Below are 21,484 nucleotides of genomic sequence, written 5' to 3'. Positions count from 1 at the left end.
ATTGCTTTAAGGTCAATGGTGCTGGTTTAAATAGGATATTGTAACTTGTTTGTGTGATAGATCTGGGAATATGTGCTGGTAGCAATGGCAGGCTGATATGTGTGGTTACATTGTGATCTGGTCTTGTGATGAATATGCTCTGGTTATTGAGATACTGAAGTTGTTTGGAATGTGAAATTGAATAAGATGGTTCTAGGAAGTTGTTTGGAATGTGAAATTGAATAAGATGGTTCTAGGAAGTTGGATTGGAATGTGGAATAAGATTAGTTTGTTTGTAAGAAATGGCTGCTGCTGGGTGTCTTCCCCTTCCCCTTTCAACCATGTGTTGCAGTCTTTGGAATCATTGGAGTTTTCCCAAAATGGAGTCTAGCTTCTGTCCCATGCGGTATTGTAGGGTTGTGTATATAGGGACAGCCAGTATGGGTAAGCTCAAGTATTTTCTCCACAAAGATTCTCAGCATTGACTAACTGCGCAGCGATTGTTCCTCACATGTGTAAGCTTCTCTGCAACCATATTGTCTTTATAGTTATTGTGAGCCATATCTCTCTCTCTCTCTCTCTTCTCCTCTTTCTCCCTCATTTTTTCCCTTAAACGTAATTGTATTGTATTGTATTTCCTGTGTAGTTATCTGGTTAGTTAGTCTATGTTATATTGTAGTGTGTGACTTGTATTGTATTATTCTTTTGCAAGTATAACATTCATATAAGGCGTTAGACCCTAAGCACGGTATTTGTGTATTTCTTATAGTGTTAAGTATTCTCAGAGCGTCGGTGACGCTCGAACAGCTTTTAAATTAATAAGGTTACACTGTGTTGCATCTACACTCTACCACTACACAGAGGTTTACAGTATAAGTACATTCCTTAAGGTATAGTTATTCTAGTTTAATTCTGTAAGTATCTGCAATGCCTGTGTTCACACCCTGTGCACAGCGTCTGCGCATACCCTTGCGGTACCTTTTGCGCCAATTGCGTACTGTGTTCTTTAACCTTTAACGTGTTTTTAATAGGACAAATATTATATACATTGTCAGGATATAAGAGGATGTTATATGTACAGGTGATGGGATATAAAAGGATGTTATATGTACAGGTGATGGGATATAAGAGGATGTTATATGTACAGGTGATGGGATATAAGAGGATGTTATATGTACAGGTGATGGGATATAAGATGATGTTACATGTACAGGTGATGGGATATAAGAGGATGTTACATGTACAGGTGATGGGATATAAGAGGATGTTACATGTACAAGTGATGGGATATAAGAGGATGTTACATGTACAAGTGATGGGATATAAGAGGATGTTACATGTACAAGCGATGGGATATAAGAGGATGTTACATGTACAAGTGATGGGATATAAGAGGATGTTATATGTACAGGTGATGGGATATAAAAGGATGTTATATGTACAGGTGATGTGATATAAAAGGATGTTACATGTACAGGTGATGGGATATAAGAGGATGTTACATGTACAAGTGATGGGATATAAGAGGATGTTATATGTACAGGTGATGGGATATAAGAGGATGTTATATGTACAGGTGATGGGATATAAGATGATGTTACATGTACAGGTGATGGGATATAAGAGGATGTTACATGTACAAGTGATGGTATATAAGAGGATGTTATATGTACAAGTGATGGGATATAAGAGGATGTTATATGTACAGGTGATGGGATATAAAAGGATGTTATATGTACAGGAGATGGGATATAAAAGGATGTTACATGTACAAGTGATGGGATATAAGAGGATGTTATATGTACAGGTGATGGGATATAAGAGGTTATATGTACAGGTGATGGGATATAAGATGATGTTACATGTACAAGTGATGGGATATAAGAGGATGTTATATGTACAGGTGATGGGATATAAGAGGATGTTATATGTACAGGTGATGGGATATAAGATGATGTTACATGTACAAGTGATGGGATATAAGAGGATGTTATCTGTACAGGTGATGGGATATAAGAGGATGTTATATGTACAGGTGATGGGATATAAGATGATGTTACATGTACAGGTGATGGGATATAAGAGGATGTTATATGTACAGGTGATGGGATATAAGATGATGTTACATGTACAAGTGATGGGATATAAGAGGATGTTATATGTACAGGTGATGGGATATAAGATGATGTTACATGTACAAGTGATGGGATTGTCAAAGTCAGAAAAATATCACTATGCACACTGCCATATTTGCACCTCATACATGTCCGCGCTGCGCATGCGTGCGCTCTCCCGTGTGTGCGCATACCCGCTGTTACGTGCACCCGCAGGCGCACTGTATGCGCATTTACGGTAGAGTTTCTGTGTGCCCAGCGTGCGACTCAATCGTTACATAATTTAACCATATAATGTATTTTATAAGTTAATATTCCCCTGAGTCCAGCAGGTATCAGTGGGTCTCAAATGGCTCTTTGACCTTAGAGATTCCCCAAACAATAGTTTGCATGTTGGGAGGGCTTCACATGGTGTTATGCATAGTTAAGCACAGGAATAGTAATTGAAGATTAATTGTATTCCAAATCAGTATCTTTCCCGCAGACGGAGTACAATGGCCTTTAATTACACTGAGCTTTGAGACTCAATGAGGAGGGCCAACACCTGTGTTTACGAATGGGTTAGGGTTTGTCTCCAGAAGAATGATTGCTGAGATGTCATTGTCTCAACTGAAAGTGGACATCATGAATATCGAACAAAACCCAGAGACAGGGTTTTGTTTTGTATTCGCCAAACAATAGCTCTCCAGAAGACAGGAATGTGTTAGTCATCACCCAACATTTTGCATAACCAAGCTCACATGCTCAGCTCCCTGATACAAGACAGCCCACATACTGTGAAAGACACACTTCCTGTGGTTGACACACCCCCACAGCTGGAATGCAGGTATGATATTATCCACTGGAAATCACAGGGCTCACTCACTCACACAGCTACCTGGCACCCAGCAGCATGGCGGCTACATCCCCAGGACTGACCTCCAAGCTAAAGGCTAAGTATTGAATTCACATGGCTAGATAAGGAAATATAGACAGATTGCTTTAAGGTCAATGGTGCTGGTTTAAATAGGATATTGTAACTTGTTTGTGTGATAGATCTGGGAATATGTGCTGGTAGCAATGGCAGGCTGATATGTGTGGTTACATTGTGATCTGGTCTTGTGATGAATATGCTCTGGTTATTGAGATACTGAAGTTGTTTGGAATGTGAAATTGAATAAGATGGTTCTAGGAAGTTGTTTGGAATGTGAAATTGAATAAGATGGTTCTAGGAAGTTGGATTGGAATGTGGAATAAGATTAGTTTGTTTGTAAGAAATGGCTGCTGCTGGGTGTCTTCCCCTTCCCCTTTCAACCATGTGTTGCAGTCTTTGGAATCATTGGAGTTTTCCCAAAATGGAGTCTAGCTTCTGTCCCATGCGGTATTGTAGGGTTGTGTATATAGGGACAGCCAGTATGGGTAAGCTCAAGTATTTTCTCCACAAAGATTCTCAGCATTGACTAACTGCGCAGCGATTGTTCCTCACATGTGTAAGCTTCTCTGCAACCATATTGTCTTTATAGTTATTGTGAGCCATATCTCTCTCTCTCTCTCTCTCTCTTCTCCTCTTTCTCCCTCATTTTTTCCCTTAAACGTAATTGTATTGTATTGTATTTCCTGTGTAGTTATCTGGTTAGTTAGTCTATGTTATATTGTAGTGTGTGACTTGTATTGTATTATTCTTTTGCAAGTATAACATTCATATAAGGCGTTAGACCCTAAGCACGGTATTTGTGTATTTCTTATAGTGTTAAGTATTCTCAGAGCGTCGGTGACGCTCGAACAGCTTTTAAATTAATAAGGTTACACTGTGTTGCATCTACACTCTACCACTACACAGAGGTTTACAGTATAAGTACATTCCTTAAGGTATAGTTATTCTAGTTTAATTCTGTAAGTATCTGCAATGCCTGTGTTCACACCCTGTGCACAGCGTCTGCGCATACCCTTGCGGTACCTTTTGCGCCAATTGCGTACTGTGTTCTTTAACCTTTAACGTGTTTTTAATAGGACAAATATTATATACATTGTCAGGATATAAGAGGATGTTATATGTACAGGTGATGGGATATAAAAGGATGTTATATGTACAGGTGATGGGATATAAGAGGATGTTATATGTACAGGTGATGGGATATAAGAGGATGTTATATGTACAGGTGATGGGATATAAGATGATGTTACATGTACAGGTGATGGGATATAAGAGGATGTTACATGTACAGGTGATGGGATATAAGAGGATGTTACATGTACAAGTGATGGGATATAAGAGGATGTTACATGTACAAGTGATGGGATATAAGAGGATGTTACATGTACAAGTGATGGGATATAAGAGGATGTTACATGTACAAGCGATGGGATATAAGAGGATGTTACATGTACAAGTGATGGGATATAAGAGGATGTTATATGTACAGGTGATGGGATATAAAAGGATGTTATATGTACAGGTGATGTGATATAAAAGGATGTTACATGTACAGGTGATGGGATATAAGAGGATGTTACATGTACAAGTGATGGGATATAAGAGGATGTTATATGTACAGGTGATGGGATATAAGAGGATGTTATATGTACAGGTGATGGGATATAAGATGATGTTACATGTACAGGTGATGGGATATAAGAGGATGTTACATGTACAAGTGATGGGATATAAGAGGATGTTATATGTACAAGTGATGGGATATAAGAGGATGTTATATGTACAGGTGATGGGATATAAAAGGATGTTATATGTACAGGAGATGGGATATAAAAGGATGTTACATGTACAAGTGATGGGATATAAGAGGATGTTATATGTACAGGTGATGGGATATAAAAGGATGTTATATGTACAGGTGATGGGATATAAAAGGATGTTATATGTACAGGTGATGGGATATAAAAGGATGTTACATGTACAGGTGATGGGATATAAGAGGATGTTATATGTACAGGTGATGGGATATAAGAGGATGTTACATGTACAAGTGATGGGATATAAGAGGATGTTACATGTACAGATGATGGGATATAAGAGGATGTTACATGTACAGGTGATGGGATACAAGAGGATGTTACATGTACAGGTGATGGGATATAAGAGGATGTTATATGTACAGGTGATGGGATATAAGATGATGGTACATGTACAGGTGATGGGATATAAGAGGATGTTACATGTACAAGTGATGGGATATAAGAGGATGTTATATGTACAGGTGATGGGATATAAAAGCATGTTATGTGTACAGGTGATGGGATATAAAAGCATGTTAAGTGTACAGGTGATGGGATATAAGATGATGTTACATGTACAAGTGATGGGATATAAGAGGATGTTATATGTACAGGTGATGGGATATAAAAGGATGTTACATGTACAGGTGATGGGATATAAGAGGATGTTACATGTACAAGTGATGGGATATAAGAGGATGTTATATGTACAGGTGATGGGATATAAGAGGATGTTATATGTACAGGTGATGGGATATAAAAGGATGTTATATGTACAGGTGATAGGATATAAAAGGATGTTACATGTACAGGTGATGGGATATAAGAGGATGTTACATGTACAAGTGATGGGATATAAGAGGATGTTATATGTACAAGTGATGGGATATAAGAGGATGTTATATGTACAGGTGATGGGATATAAAAGGATGTTATATGTACAGGTGATGGGATATAAAAATAAGAATTTACTTACCGATAATTCTATTTCTCGGAGTCCGTAGTGGATGCTGGGGTTCCTGAAAGGACCATGGGGGATAGCGGCTCCGCAGGAGACAGGGCACAAAAAAGTAAAGCTTTACTAGGTCAGGTGGTGTGCACTGGCTCCTCCCCCTATGACCCTCCTCCAGACTCCAGTTAGGTACTGTGCCCGGACGAGCATACACAATAAGGGAGGCATTTTGAATCCCGGGTAAGACTCATACCAGCCACACCAATCACACCGTACAACTTGTGATCTAAACCCAGTTAACAGTATGATAACAGAAAGGGCCTCTTAAAGATGGCTCCTTAACAATAACCCGAATTAGTTAACAATAACTATGTACAAGTATTGCAGATAATCCGCACTTGGGATGGGCGCCCAGCATCCACTACGGACTCCGAGAAATAGAATTATCGGTAAGTAAATTCTTATTTTCTCTATCGTCCTAAGTGGATGCTGGGGTTCCTGAAAGGACCATGGGGATTATACCAAAGCTCCCAAACGGGCGGGAGAGTGCGGATGACTCTGCAGCACCGAATGAGAGAACTCCAGGTCCTCCTTTGCCAGGGTATCAAATTTGTAAAATTTTACAAACGTGTTCTCCCCCGACCACGTAGCTGCTCGGCAGAGTTGTAATGCCGAGACCCCTCGGGCAGCCGCCCAAGATGAGCCCACCTTCCTTGTGGAGTGGGCTTTTACAGTTTTAGGCTGTGGCAGGCCTGCCACAGAATGTGCAAGTTGAATTGTGTTACAAATCCAACGAGCAATCGACTGCTTAGAAGCAGGTGCGCCCAACTTGTTGGGTGCATACAATATAAACAGCGAGTCAGATTTTCTGACTCCAGCCGTCCTTGAAATGTATATTTTTAAGGCTCTGACAACGTCCAACAACTTGGAGTCCTCCAAGTCGCTAGTGGCCGCAGGCACCACAATAGGTTGGTTCAGATGAAATGCTGATACCACTTTAGGGAGAAAATGCGGACGAGTCCGCAGTTCTGCCCTATCCGAATGGAAGATTAGATAAGGACTTTTATAAGATAAAGCCGCCAATTCAGATACTCTCCTGGCAGAGGCCAGGGCTAGTAACATAGTCACTTTCAATGTGAGATATTTCAAATCCACCTTTTTCAATGGTTCAAACCAATGGGATTTGAGGAAATCTAAAACTACATTTAGATCCCACGGTGCCACCGGAGGCACCACAGGAGGCTGTATATGCAGTACTCCCTTGACAAAAGTCTGGACCTCAGGGACAGAGGCCAATTCTTTTTGGAAGAATATTGACAGGGCCGAAATTTGAACCTTAATGGATCCCAATTTGAGACCCATAGATAATCCTGATTGCAGGAAATGTAGGAAACGACCCAGTTGGAATTCCTCCGTCGGAACACTCCGATCCTCGCACCACGCTACATATTTTCGCCAAATGCGGTGATAATATTTCACGGTGACTTCCTTCCGTGCCTTAATCAAGGTAGGAATGACTTCTTCTGGAATGCCTTTCCCTTTTAGGATCTGGCGTTCAACCGCCATGCCGTCAAACGCAGCCGCGGTAAGTCTTGAAAAAGACAGGGACCCTGCTGTAGCAGGTCCCTTCTCAGAGGTAGAGGCCACGGTTCGTCCGTGAGCATCTCTTGAAGTTCCGGATACCAAGTCCTTCTCGGCCAATCCGGAACCACTAGTATTGTTCTTACTCTTCTTTGCCGTATGATCTTCAATACCTTTGGTATGAGCGGCAGAGGAGGAAACACATACACTGACTGGTACACCCAAAGAGTTACCAGTGCGTCCACAGCTATTGCCTGTGGATCTCTTGACCTGGCGCAATATTTGTCCAGTTTCTTGTTGAGGCGAGACGCCATCATGTCTACAATTGGTCTTTCCCAACGGTCTATTAACATGTTGAAGACTTCTGGATGTAGACCCCACTCTCCCGGATGAAGATCGTGTCTGCTGAGGAAGTCTGCTTCCCAGTTGTCCACGCCCGGGATGAACACTGCTGACAGTGCTATCACGTGATTCTCCGCCCAGCGAAGAATCTTGGCAGCTTCTGCCATTGCACTCCTGCTTCTTGTGCCGCCCTGCCTGTTTACATGGGCGACCGCCGTGATGTTGTCCGACTGAATCAACACCGGCTTTCCTTTCAGGAGAAGTTCCGCCTGGCTTAGAGCATTGTAGATTGCTCTTAGTTCCAGAATGTTTATGTGAAGAGACTTTTCCAGACTCGTCCATACTCCCTGGAAGTTTCTTCCTTGTGTGACTGCTCCCCAGCCTCTCAGGCTGGCGTCCGTGGTCACCAGGATCCAATCCTGAATGCCGAATCTGCGGCCTTCTAATAGGTGAGCCTTCTGCAACCACCACAGAAGTGACACCCTTGTCTTTGGTGACAGGGTTATTCGCAGGTGCATCTGCAGATGCGACCCTGACCATTTGTCCAACAGATCCCTTTGGAATATTCTTGCATGGAATCTGCCGAATGGAATTGCTTCGTAAGAAGCCACCATTTTTCCCAGGACTCTTGTGCATTGATGTACTGACACCTTTCCTGGTTTTAGGAGGTTCCTGACCAGATCGGATAACTCCTTGGCTTTTTCCTCTGGAAGGAAAACCTTTTTCTGAACCGTGTCCAGAATCATTCCTAGGAACAGCAGACGAGTTGTCGGGATTAAATGGGATTTTGGAATATTCAGAATCCACCCGTGTTGTCTTAGCACCTCTTGAGATAGTGCTAAAGCTGTCTCCAGCTGTTCTCTGGACCTTGCCCTTATTAGGAGATCGTCCAAGTATGGGATAACTAATACGCCTTTTCTTCGAAGAAGAATCATCATCTCGGCCATTACCTTGGTAAAGACCCGAGGCGCCGTGGACAATCCGAACGGCAGCGTCTGAAACTGATAGTGACAGTTTTGAACAATGAACCTGAGGTACCCCTGGTGTGCGGGGTAAATCGGAACGTGTAGATACGCATCCTTGATGTCCAAGGATACCATAAAGTCCCCTTCTTCCAGGTTCGCTATCACTGCTCTGAGTGACTCCATCTTGAACTTGAACTTTTTTATGTAGAGGTTCAAGGACTTCAGATTTAGAATAGGCCTTACCGAGCCATCCGGCTTCGGTACCACAAATAGAGTGGAATAATACCCCTTTCCTTGTTGTAATAGGGGTACTTTGACTATCACCTGCTGAGCGTACAGCTTGTGAATGGCTTCCAACACCCTCTCCCTTTCGGAAGAGACGGTTGGTAAAGCAGACTTCAGGAAACGATGAGGAGGATCCGTCTCTAATTCCAACCTGTACCCCTGAGATATTATCTGCAGGATCCAGGGGTCTACCTGCGAGTGAGCCCACTGCGCGCTGTAATTTTTGAGACGGCCGCCCACTGTCCCCGAGTCCGCTTGAGAGGCCCCAGCGTCATGCTGAGGTTTTTGCAGGAGCCGGGGAGGGCTTCTGTTCCTGGGAAGGAGCTGCCTGTTGGTGTCTCTTCCCTCTTCCTCTGCCTCGTGGCAGGTACGACAAACCCTTTGCTCTCTTATTTTTGTAGGAGCGAAAAGGCTGCGGTTGAAAGGTCGGTGCCTTTCTCTGTTGGGGAGTGACTTGAGGTAAAAAAGTGGATTTCCCGGCAGTAGCCGTGGCCACCAAGTCTGATAGACCAACTCCAAATAACTCCTCCCCTTTATACGGCAAAACCTCCATGTGACGTTTTGAATCCGCATCGCCTGTCCACTGTCGTGTCCATAAGGCTCTTCTGGCTGAAATGGACATAGCACTCACCCGAGATGCCAGTGTGCAAATATCCCTCTGTGCATCACGCATATAGATAAATGCATCCTTTATTTGTTCTAACGACAGTAAAACATTGTCCCTATCTAGGGTATCAATATTTTCAATCAGGGATTCTGACCAAACTACTCCAGCACTGCACATCCAGGCAGTTGCTATAGCTGGTCGTAGTATAACACCTGCATGTGTGTATATATTCTTTTGAATAACTTCCATCTTTCTATCTGATGGATCCTTAAGTGCGGCCGTCTCAGGAGAGGGTAACGCCACTTGTTTAGATAAGCGTGTGAGCGCCTTGTCCACCTTAGGGGGTGTTTCCCAGCGCGCCCTAACCTCTGGCGGGAAAGGGTATAATGCCAATAACTTTTTTGAAATTATCAACTTTTTATCAGGAGCAACCCACGCTTCATCACACACGTCATTTAATTCTTCTGATTCAGGAAAAACTGTTTGTAGTTTTTTCACACCATACATAATACCCTGTTTTACGGTATCTGTAGTATCAGCTAAATGTAACGTCTCCTTCATTGCCAAAATCATATAACGTGTGGCCCTACTGGAAAATACGTTTGAATTTCTACCGTCGTCACTGGAGTCAGTGCCTGTGTCTGGGTCTGTGTCGACCGACTGAGGCAAAGGGCGTTTTACAGCCCCTGACGGTGTTTGAGGCGCCTGGACAGGCATTAATTGATTGTCCGGCCGCCTCATGTCCTCAACTGACTGTTTAAGGGAAGATAAACCATCACGTAATTCCACAAATAAAGGCATCCATTCTGGTGTCGACCCCCTGGGGGGTGACATCTGCATATTTGGCAATTGCTCCGCCTCCACACCAATATCGTCCTCATACATGTCGACACCCCGTACCGACACACACCGCAAACTCACAGGGAATGCTCTAATGAAGACAGGACCCACTAGCCCTTTTGGGGAGACAGAGGGAGAGTCTGCCAGCACACACCACAAAGCGCTATATATACAAGGGATATCCTTATATTAAGTGCTCCCTTATAGCTGCTTTAATATATAATATATATATATATAGCCATTAATGTGCCCCCCCTCTCTGTTTTACCCTGTTTCTGTAGTGCAGTGCAGGGGAGAGACCTGGGAGCCGTCCTGACCAGCGGAGCTGTGACAGAAAATGGCGCCGTGTGCTGAGGAGATAGGCCCCGCCCCTTTTTCGGCGGGTTCTTCTCCCGCTATTTTTCCAGTCAGGCAGGGGTTAAATATCTCCATATAGCCCCTATGGGCTATATGTGAGGTATTTTTAGCCTTGTATAAGGTTTATATTTGCCTCTCAGAGCGCCCCCCCCCAGCGCTCTGCACCCTCAGTGACTGCCCAGTGAAGTGTGCTGAGAGGAAAATGGCGCACAGCTGCAGTGCTGTGCGCTACCTTATGAAGACTGAGGAGTCTTCAGCCGCCGGTTTCCGGACCTCTTCACGCTTCAGCATCTGCAAGGGGGTCGGCGGCGCGGCTCCGGGACCGGACTCCACGGCTGGGCCTGTGTTCGATCCCTCTGGAGCTAATGGTGTCCAGTAGCCAAGCAGCAAATCCACTCTGCATGCAGGTGAGTTTACTACTTTCCCCCTAAGTCCCACGTTGCAGTGATCCTGTTGCCAGCAGGACTCACTGTAAAGAAAAAAAAAAAAAAAAAACCTAAACTAAACTTTCTCTAAGCAGCTCTTTAGGAGAGCCACCTAGATTGCACCCTTCTCGTTCGGGCACAAAATCTAACTGGAGTCTGGAGGAGGGTCATAGGGGGAGGAGCCAGTGCACACCACCTGACCTAGTAAAGCTTTACTTTTTTGTGCCCTGTCTCCTGCGGAGCCGCTATCCCCCATGGTCCTTTCAGGAACCCCAGCATCCACTTAGGACGATAGAGAAAGGATGTTACATGTACAGGTGATGGGATATAAGAGGATGTTACATGTACAAGTGATGGGATATAAGAGGATGTTATATGTACAGGTGATGGGATATAAAAGGATGTTATATGTACAGGTGATGGGATATAAGATGATGTTACATGTACAGGTGATGGGATATAAGAGGATGTTACATGTACAGGTGATGGGATACAAGAGGATGTTACATGTACAGGTGATGGGATATAAGAGGATGTTACATGTACAGGTGATGGGATATAAGAGGATGTTATATGTACAGGTGATGGGATATAAGAGGATGTTATATGTACAGGTGATGGGATATAAGAGGATGTTACATGTACAAGTGATGGGATATAAAAGGATGTTATATGTACAGGTGATGGGATATAAGAGGATGTTATATGTACAGGTGATGGGATATAAAAGGATGTTATATGTACAGGTTATGGGATATAAAAGGATGTTATATGTACAGGTGATGGGATATAAAAATAAGATTTTACTCACCGGTAAATCTATTTCTCGTAGTCCGTAGTGGATGCTGGGAACTCCGAAAGGACCATGGGGAATAGCGGCTCCGCAGGAGACTGTGCACAACTAAAGAAAGCTTTAGGTCACCTGGTGTGCACTGGCTCCTCCCACTATGACCCTCCTCCAAGCCTCAGTTAGGATACTGTGCCCGGAAGAGCTGACACAATAAGGAAGGATTTTGAATCCCGGGTAAGACTCATACCAGCCACACCAATCACACCGTATAACTCGTGATACTATACCCAGTTAACAGTATGAAAACACTGAGCCTCTCTACAGATGGCTCAACAATAACCCTTTTGTTAACAATAACTATGTACAAGTATTGCAGACAATCCGCACTTGGGATGGGCGCCCAGCATCCACTACGGACTACGAGAAATAGATTTACCGGTGAGTAAAATCTTATTTTCTCTAACATCCTAGTGGATGCTGGGAACTCCGAAAGGACCATGGGGATTATACCAAAGCTCCCAAACGGGCGGGAGAGTGCGGATGACTCTGCAGCACCGAATGAGAGAACTCAAGGTCCTCCTCAGCCAGGGTATCAAATTTGTAGAATTTTGCAAACGTGTTTGCCCCTGACCAAGTAGCAGCTCGGCAAAGTTGTAAAGCCGAGACCCCTCGGGCAGCCGCCCAAGATGAGCCCACCTTCCTTGTGGAATGGGCTTTTACAGATTTAGGATGCGGCAGTCCAGCCGCAGAATGCGCCAGCTGAATTGTGCTACAATCCAGCGATCAATAGTCTGCTTAGAAGCAGGAGCACCCAGTTTGTTAGGTGCATACAGGATAAATAGCGAGTCAGTTTTCCTGACTCTAGCCGTCCTGGAAACATAAATTTTCAAGGCCCTGACTACGTCCAGTAACTTGGAATCCTCCAAGTCCCGAGTAGCCGCAGGCACCACAATAGGTTGGTTCAAATGAAAAGCTGATACCACCTTAGGGAGAAACTGGGGACGAGTCCTCAATTCCGCCCTATCCATATGGAAAATCAGATAAGGGCTTTTACATGACAAAGCCGCCAATTCTGACACACGCCTGGCCGAAGCCAAGGCCAATAACATGACCACTTTCCACGTAAGATGTTTTAGATCCACGGTTTTAAGTGGTTCAAACCAATGTGATTTTAAGAAACTCAACACCACGTTGAGATCCCAAGGTGCCACTGGAGGCACAAAAGGGGGCTGAATATGCAGCACTCCCTTTACAAAAGTCTAAACTTCAGGCAGTGAAGCCAGTTCTTTCTGAAAGAAAATCGACAGAGCCGAAATCTGGACCTTAATGGAACCCAATTTTTAGGCCCATAGTCACTCCTGACTGTAGGAAGTGCAGAAATCGACCCAGCTGAAATTCCTCCGTTGGGCCCTTCCTGGCCTCACACCACGCAACATATTTCCGCCAAATACGGTGATAATGGTTTGCGGTTACTTCTTTCCTAGCTTTAATCAGCGTAGGAATGACTTCCTCCGGAATGCCCTTTTCCTTTAGGATCCGGTGTTCAACCGCCATGCCGTCAAACGCAGTCGCGGTAAGTCTTGGAACAGACAGGGCCCCTGCTGTAGCAGATCCTGTCTGAGCGGTAGAGGCCATGGGTCCTCTGATATCATTTCTTGAAGTTCTGGGTACCAAGCTCTTCTTGGCCAATCCGGAACCACGAGTATCGTTCTTACTCCTCGCCTTCTTATTATTCTCAGTACCTTTGGTATGAGAGGCAGAGGGGGGAACACATAAAACGACTGGTACACCCACGGTGTCACTAGAGCGTCCACAGCTATTGCCTGAGGGTCTCTTGACCTGGCGCAATATTTATCTAGTTTTTTGTTTAAGCGGGATGCCATCATGTCCACCTGTGGCCTTTCCCAACTGTTTACCATCAGTTGGAAGACTTCTGGATGAAGTCCCCACTCTCCCGGGTGTAGATCGTGTCTGCTGAGGAAGTCTGCTTCCCAGTTATCCACTCCCGGAATGAACACTGCTGACAGTGCTAACACGTGATTTTCCGCCCATCGGAGAATCCTTGTGGCTTCTGCCAACGCCATCCTGCTTCTTGTGCCGCCCTGTCGGTTTACATGGGCGACTGCCGTGATGTTGTCTGATTGGATCAGTACCGGCTGGTTTTGAAGCAGAGGCCTTGCCTGACTCAGGGCATTGTAAATGGCCCTCAGTTCCAGAATATTTATGTGTAGGGAAATCTCCTGACTTGACCAAAGTCCCTGGAAATTTCTTCCCTGTGTGACTGCCCCCCAGCCTCAAAGGCTGGCATCCGTGGTCACCAGGACCCAGTCCTGTATGCCGAACCTGCGGCCCTCTTGAAGATGGGCACTCTGCAGCCACCACAGTAGCGATACCCTGGTCCTTGGAGACAGGGTTATCAGCCGATGCATCTGAAGATGCGATCCGGACCACTTGTCCAACAGGTCCCACTGAAAAGTTCTTACATGGAACCTGCCGAATGGGATTGCTTCGTAGGAAGCTACCATTTTTCCCAGGACTCGCGTGCAATGATGCACCGATACCTGTTTCGGCTTCAGGAGGTCTCTGACTAGAGATGACAGCTCCTTGGCTTTCTCCTCCGGGAGAAACACTTTTTTCTGGTCTGTGTCCAGAACCATCCCCAGGAACAGTAGACGTGTCGTAGGAACCAGCTGTGACTTTGGAATGTTTAGAATCCAACCGTGCTGTTGTAGCACTTTCCGAGATAGTGCTACCCCGACGAACAACTGCTCCTTGGACCTCACCTTTATAAGGAGATCGTCCAAGTACGGGATAATTAAAACTCCCTTTTTTCGAAGGAGTATCATCATTTCGGCCATTACCTTGGTAAACACCCTCGGTGCCGTGTACAGTCCAAACGGCAGTGTCTGGACTTGGTAATGGCAATCCTATACCACAAATCTGAGGTACTCCTGGTGAGGATGGTAAATGGGGACATACAGGTAAGCATCCTTGATGTCCAGGGATACCATGTAATCCCCCTCGTCCAGGCTTGCAATAACTGCCCTGAGCGATTCCATCTTGAACTTGAATTTTTTATGTATGTGTTCAAGGATTTTAAATATAAAATGGGTCACACCGAACCGTGCGGTTTCGGTACCCCAAACAGTGTGGAATAGTAACCCCGTACTTGTTGAAGTAGGGGCACCTTGACTATCACCTGCTGGGAATACAGCTTGTGAATTGCCTCTAGCACAGCCTCCCTGCCTGAGGGAGTTGTCGGCAAGGCAGATTTGAGGAAACGGGGGGGGGGGAGACATCTCGAATTCCAGCTTGTACCCCTGAGATACTACTTGAAGGAAACAGGGATCCACCTGTGAGCGAGCCCACTGATCGCTGAAATTTTTGAGGCGGCCCCCCACCGTACCTGGCTACGCCTGTGGAGCCCCCGCGTCATGCGGTGGACTCAGAGGAAGCGGTAGAAGAATTTTGATTCTGGGAACTGGCTGACTGGTGCAGCTTTTTCCCTCTTCCCTTGTCTCTATGCAGAAAGGAAGCGCCTTTGACCCGCTTGCTTTTCTGAAGCCGAAAGGACTGTACCTGATAATACAGTGCTTTCTTAGTCTGTGAGGAAACCTGAGGTAAAAAAATTTCTTCCCAGCTGTTGCTGTGGATACGAGGTCCCAGAGACCATCCCCAAATAATTCCTCACCCTTATAAGGCAGAATCTCTATGCGCCTTTTAAAGTCAGCATCACCTGTCCAGTGACAGGTCTCTAACACCCTCCTGACAGAATGGACATTACATTAATTTTGGATGCCAGCCGGCAAAATATCCCTCTGTGCATCCCTCATACATAAGACGACGTCTTTAATATGTTCATATGTTAGCAAACTAGTATCCCTGTTTGACAGGGTCACCGACCACGCTGCAGCAGCACGATCTGCAGGTCTCAGTCTAGTACCTGAGTGTGTAAATACAGACTTCAGGATAGCCTCCTGCTTTTTATCAACAGGTACCTTCAAAGTGGCCGTATCCTAAGACGGCAGTGCCACCTTTTTTGACAACCGTGTGAGCGCCTTATCCACCCTAGGGGATATCTCCCAGCGTAACTTATCCTCTGGCGGGAAAGGGTACGCCATTAGTAACTTTTTAGAAATTACCAGTTTCTTATCGGGGGAACCCACGCTTTTTCACACACTTCATTCACTCATCTGATGGGGGAACAAAACACTGCCTGCTTTTTCTCCCCAAACATAAAACCCAGTTTTAGAGGTACTTGGGTTAATGTCAGAAATGTGTAACACATTTTTTATTGCCGGGATCTAGTCACGGATGTTCCTAGTGGATTGTGTATATGTCTCAACCTTGTCGACACTGGAGTCAGACTCCGTGTCGACATCTGTGTCTGCCATCTGAGGGAGCGGGCGTTTTTGAGCCCCTGATGGCCTTTGAGACGCCTGGGCAGGCGCGGGCTGAGAAGCCGTCTGTCCCACAGCTGTTACGTGATCCAGCCTTTTATGTAAGGAGTTGACACTGTCGGTTAATACCTTCCACCTATCCATCCACTCTGGTGTCGGCCCCACAGGGGGCGACATCACATTTATCGGCATCTGCTCCGTCACCACATAAGCCTCCTCATCAAACATGTCGACACAGCCGTACCGACACACCGCACACACACAGGGAATGCTCTGACTGAGGACAGGACCCCACAAAGCCCTTTGGGGAGACAGAGAGAGAGTATGCCAGCACACACCAGAGCGCTATATAATGTGGGGATTAACACTATAACTGAGTGAATTTTCCCCAATAGCTGCTTGTATATACAATATTGCGCCTAAATTTAGTGCCCCCCCTCTCTTTTTAACCCTTTGAGCCTGAAAACTACAGGGGAGAGCCTGGGGAGCTGTCTTCCAGCCGCACTGTGAAGAGAAAATGGCGCCAGTGTGCTGAGGGAGATAGCTCCGCCCCTTTTTCGCAGACTTTTCTCCCGCTTTTTTATGGATTCTGGCAGGGGTATTTATCACATATATAGCCTCTGGGACTATATATTGTGATAATTTTGCCAGCCAAGGTCTTATTATTGCTGCTCAGGGCGCCCCCCCCAGCGCCCTGCACCCTCAGTGACCGGAGTGTGAAGTGTGTATGAGGAGCAATGGCGCACAGCTGCAGTGCTGTGCGCTACCTTGGTGAAGACTGATGTCTTCTGCCGCCGATTTTCCGGACCTCTTCTTGCTTCTGGCTCTGTAAGGGGGACGGCGGCGCGGCTCCGGGACCGAACACCAAGGACGGGCCTGCGGTCGATCCCTCTGGAGCTAATGGTGTCCAGTAGCCTAAGAAGCCCAAGCTAGCTGCAAGCAGGTAGGTTCGCTTCTTCTCCCCTTAGTCCCTCGGTGCAGTGAGCCTGTTGCCAGCAGGTCTCACTGTAAAATAAAAAACCTAACATATACTTTCTTTCTAGAAGCTCAGGAGAGCCCCTAGTGTGCATCCAGCTCGGCCGGGCACAAAGATCTAACTGAGGCTTGGAGGAGGGTCATAGTGGGAGGAGCCAGTGCACACCAGGTGACCTAAAGCTTTCTTTAGTTGTGCCCAGTCTCCTGCGGAGCCGCTATTCCCCATGGTCCTTTCGGAGTTCCCAGCATCCACTAGGACGTTAGAGAAAGGATGATACATGTACAGGTGATGGGATATAAAAGGATGTTACATGTACAGGTGATGGGATATAAGAGGATGTTACATGTACAGGTGATGGGATATAAGAGGATGTTACATGTACAAGTGATGGGATATAAGAGGATGTTATATGTACAGGTGATGGGATAGAAGAGGATGTTATATGTACAGGTGATGGGATATAAGAGAATGTTATATGTACAGGTGATGGGATATAAGAGGATGTTACATGTACAGGTGATGGGATATAAAAGGATGTTACATGTACAGGTGATGGGATATAAAAGGATGTTACATGTACAGGTGATGGGATATAAAAGGATGTTATATGTACAGGTGATGGGATATAAAAGGATGATATATGTACAGGTGATGGGATATAAGATGATGTTACATGTACAGGTGATGGGATATAAAAGGATGTTATATGTACAGGTGATGGGATATAAAAGGATGTTATATGTACAGGTGATGGGATATAAAAGGATGTTATATGTACAGGTGATGGGATATAAGAGGATGTTATATGTACAGGTGATGGGATATAAGAGGATGTTACATGTACAGGTGATGGGATATAAGAGGATGTTACATGTACAGGTGATGGGATATAAGAGGATGTTACATGTACAAGTGATGGGATATAAAAGGATGTTATATGTACAGGTGATGGGATATAAAAGGATGTTATATGTACAGGTGATGGGATATAAAAGGATGTTATATGTACAGGTGATGGGATATAAAAGGATGTTATATGTACAGGTGATGGGATATAAAAGGATGTTATATGTACAGGTGATGGGATATAAAAGTATGTTATATGTACAGGTGATGGGATATAAGATGATGTTACATGTACAGGTGATGGGATATAAAAGGATGTTATATGTACAGGTGATGGGATATAAGATGATGTTACATGTACAGGTGATGGGATATACAGTAGGAGCTTGCTATATGTTTTGATGATCATATGTAAGAGTCTGTTATCTGTACAGGTGTAAGAGGCAGTTCTTTATACAGATGGTTAGGCCTAAGAGATGTCTTCGTCTGTTACCAAATTAATGGGCTCATTTATCAATGAGTGATAAATTTCACTGTGAGTGATAAATTGCACCAGCCAATCAGCTCCTAACTGTCATGTTACAGACTGTGGTGTCTATTCATGAAGCAGTGAAAAGTGTGGAGAAGTGAGCTAGTGGAGAAGTTGCCAATGGCAACCAATCAGCATTGAAGTAACATTTATGATTTGCATACTATACAATTGTACGGAGCAGCTGATGGGCCATGGGCAACTTCTCCACTAGCTCAATTCTCCACTCTTTTTACTGCTTCATGAATAGACCCCTGTGTTTGAAAAATGACAGTTAGGAGCTCATTGGCTGGTGCAATTAATCACTCACAGTGAAATGTATCACTCATTGATAAATGAGCATATAAGGTTGCTATGCACATGATGCTCTATTGACAGTAGTTACCGTTCTCCAGTGGTCTTTCTCGAGAGGCTTTGAGCTTGGGAGAGGCTTCAACCAAGGCTAAGATGTCTTGTGGTGGTCCTTAAAGACCAAATGTAAAACGAGTGAGCACAAAGCAACGAAAAAGGATATTATATAACACTGGGCCGTGTCACTACCTGTCACTCACCTGTACAGACAATTTTCCCATCATCCATCAGCACAAGAACATCTGCTTTTTCCAGCAGTTCGGTGCGATGGGTACAGAGGACCCTCGTCTTGTGTCTCAGAATACCCAGAATGCATCTCTCCATGAGCTGAGAAGCCACATCCGCATCTACTGCTGCCAGGGGGTCATCCAGTAAGTAAATGTCCTTCTCCTAAGTAGGGTGAAACATTTAGCAACACAACTAAAGGTTTTTCTGTATCTACTGAAGTGGTGGGAAAAAAATTTCCTCTGTTTCTTAATCCTTACTATTATAGAGAAGGGCCAGGTTCTGATAGTAATGAGGAGAAGCCACCTCCTGAAGCACAGGAGATGCCACCTCCTGAAGATTCTGATAGCAATGAGAAGAAGAAGCCACCTCCTGAAGCACAGGAGATGCCACCTCCTGAAGATTCGGATAGCAATGAGAAGGAGAAGCCACCTCCTGAAGCACAGGAAAAGTCACCTCCTGAAGGTTCTGATAGTAATGAGAAGGAGAAGCCACCTCCTGAAGCACAGATACCAAAACGCCCCCTTTTTAGACCTGAGCCTCATTTTAATGTAAGGGCAACTCTAACCATTTAACATGCAAGGGGGGAGACTCATGTTTTTATGCATTTAGGGAACACATTGCCTGACTTTTTATGTAGTGAACTGTAAGCGGGTAGCCTTATTTTAATGTTCAGCATGGACTTGCCTTAAAGTGCCACAGTTTGTCACTCCCCCAACCACCATCAAATGAACACAGGGGCAGGTGTATTAAGCCTGGAGAGGTGATAAAGCATTGAAAAGTGTAAGGAGATAACACACCAGCCAATCCGCTCCTAACCGTCATTTTTTAAACCTGTAATGATTGGCTGGTGCGTTATCACCTTTCACTGCTTTATCACTTCTCCAGGCTTGAGGGGACATGTACTAAGCAGCGACAAAAGTAGAGAAGTGAGCCAGTTGAGAAGTTGCCCATGGCAACCAATAAGCATTGATGTAACATTTAGAATTTGCATACTATAAAAGTATACAGAGCAGCTGATTGGTTGCCATGGGCAACTTCTCCCCTTTTATCACTATTTAGTACATGTCCCCCATAGTCTCTGGAGAGCATCGCAGCCTGAAACCACCAACATTTATAACTGTCAGCAACAACATGAATATTCTCAGAGCAAGCATGTTCTACACCACGAGGTTACATGGGTGCACATATAACCGATGTCACAGTGATAAATCATATCCTACAGGAAGAGGGACCAATAGAGACCAGAGAGTGAGAGCCCAAATCTATCTGTTGGAGACCCTGCGGCAGGAGTTCCTGTCTCCCAGAGGTTTGGTATTATTCTTATGTAACGAGCCTCGGTCTCCTCTATCCCACCTGCATCTCAGCCAGTCCTTCCTCTATCACAACATAAAATACACAACCTGATAAGCAGCCCGGGCCAGGCTGACTCGGGCCTTCTGCCCCCCGCTGAGGGTGACACCGTTCTCTCCGACCTCTGTCTGGTCCCCGGCAGGTAAGACCTGAAATAATGCAGATGGAGAAGAGAGCAATAACTAGAGGTGATAAGTGATGCTTTGTATCAGCCTGACATATGAGGATCAAAGCAAAAATCACATCACAATAACAGTACACACATCATAGCTGTCAGAGAAAGCAATGATCACATCACAATAATAGTACACACACAGCTGTCAGAGAAAGCAATGATCACATCACAATAACAGTACGCACACATAGCTGTCAGAGAAAGCAATGATCACATCACAATAACAGTACGCACACATAGCTGTCAGAGAAAGCAATGATCACATCACAATAATAGTACACACACACAGCTGTCAGAGAAAGCAATGATCACATCACAATAACAGTACACACACATAGCTGTCAGAGAAAGCAATGATCACATCACAATAATAGTACACACACAGCTGTCAGAGAAAGCAATGATCACATCACAATAACAGTACGCACACATAGCTGTCAGAGAAAGCAATGATCACATCACAATAACAGTACGCACACATAGCTGTCAGAGAAAGCAATGATCACATCACAATAATAGTACACACACACAGCTGTCAGAGAAAGCAATGATCACATCACAATAACAGTACACACACACAGCTGTCAGAGAAAGCAATGATCACATCACAATAACAGTACGCACACATAGCTGTCAGAGAAAGCAATGATCACATCACAATAACAGTACGCACACATAGC

The 21,484-nt window shown here is 44.7% G+C and overlaps 1 protein-coding gene across 1 annotated transcript in view; it reads right to left on the bottom strand.

Annotated features, from left to right (window-relative positions):
* The window catches only part of ABCC10 (ATP binding cassette subfamily C member 10), a 144,266-nt gene that overhangs the window by 50,425 nt on the left and 72,357 nt on the right, over positions 1 to 21,484 (bottom strand). Inside the window, exons 9-11 of the mRNA XM_063918766.1 lie at positions 20,680 to 20,778; positions 19,252 to 19,441; positions 19,086 to 19,163 (exon numbers count right to left, since the gene is read on the bottom strand). Of these exons, the coding sequence (XP_063774836.1) occupies positions 19,086 to 19,163; positions 19,252 to 19,441; positions 20,680 to 20,778 (367 nt within the window). The remainder of the gene's footprint in view (positions 1 to 19,085; positions 19,164 to 19,251; positions 19,442 to 20,679; positions 20,779 to 21,484) is intronic.

The sequence above is a fragment of the Pseudophryne corroboree genome, chromosome 4 (genome assembly GCF_028390025.1).
Source record: "Pseudophryne corroboree isolate aPseCor3 chromosome 4, aPseCor3.hap2, whole genome shotgun sequence".
NCBI lineage: Eukaryota > Metazoa > Chordata > Amphibia > Anura > Myobatrachidae > Pseudophryne > Pseudophryne corroboree.
The sequence above is the reverse complement of the archived record's forward strand: the minus strand, read 5'-3'. Positions and strand labels throughout refer to the sequence as shown.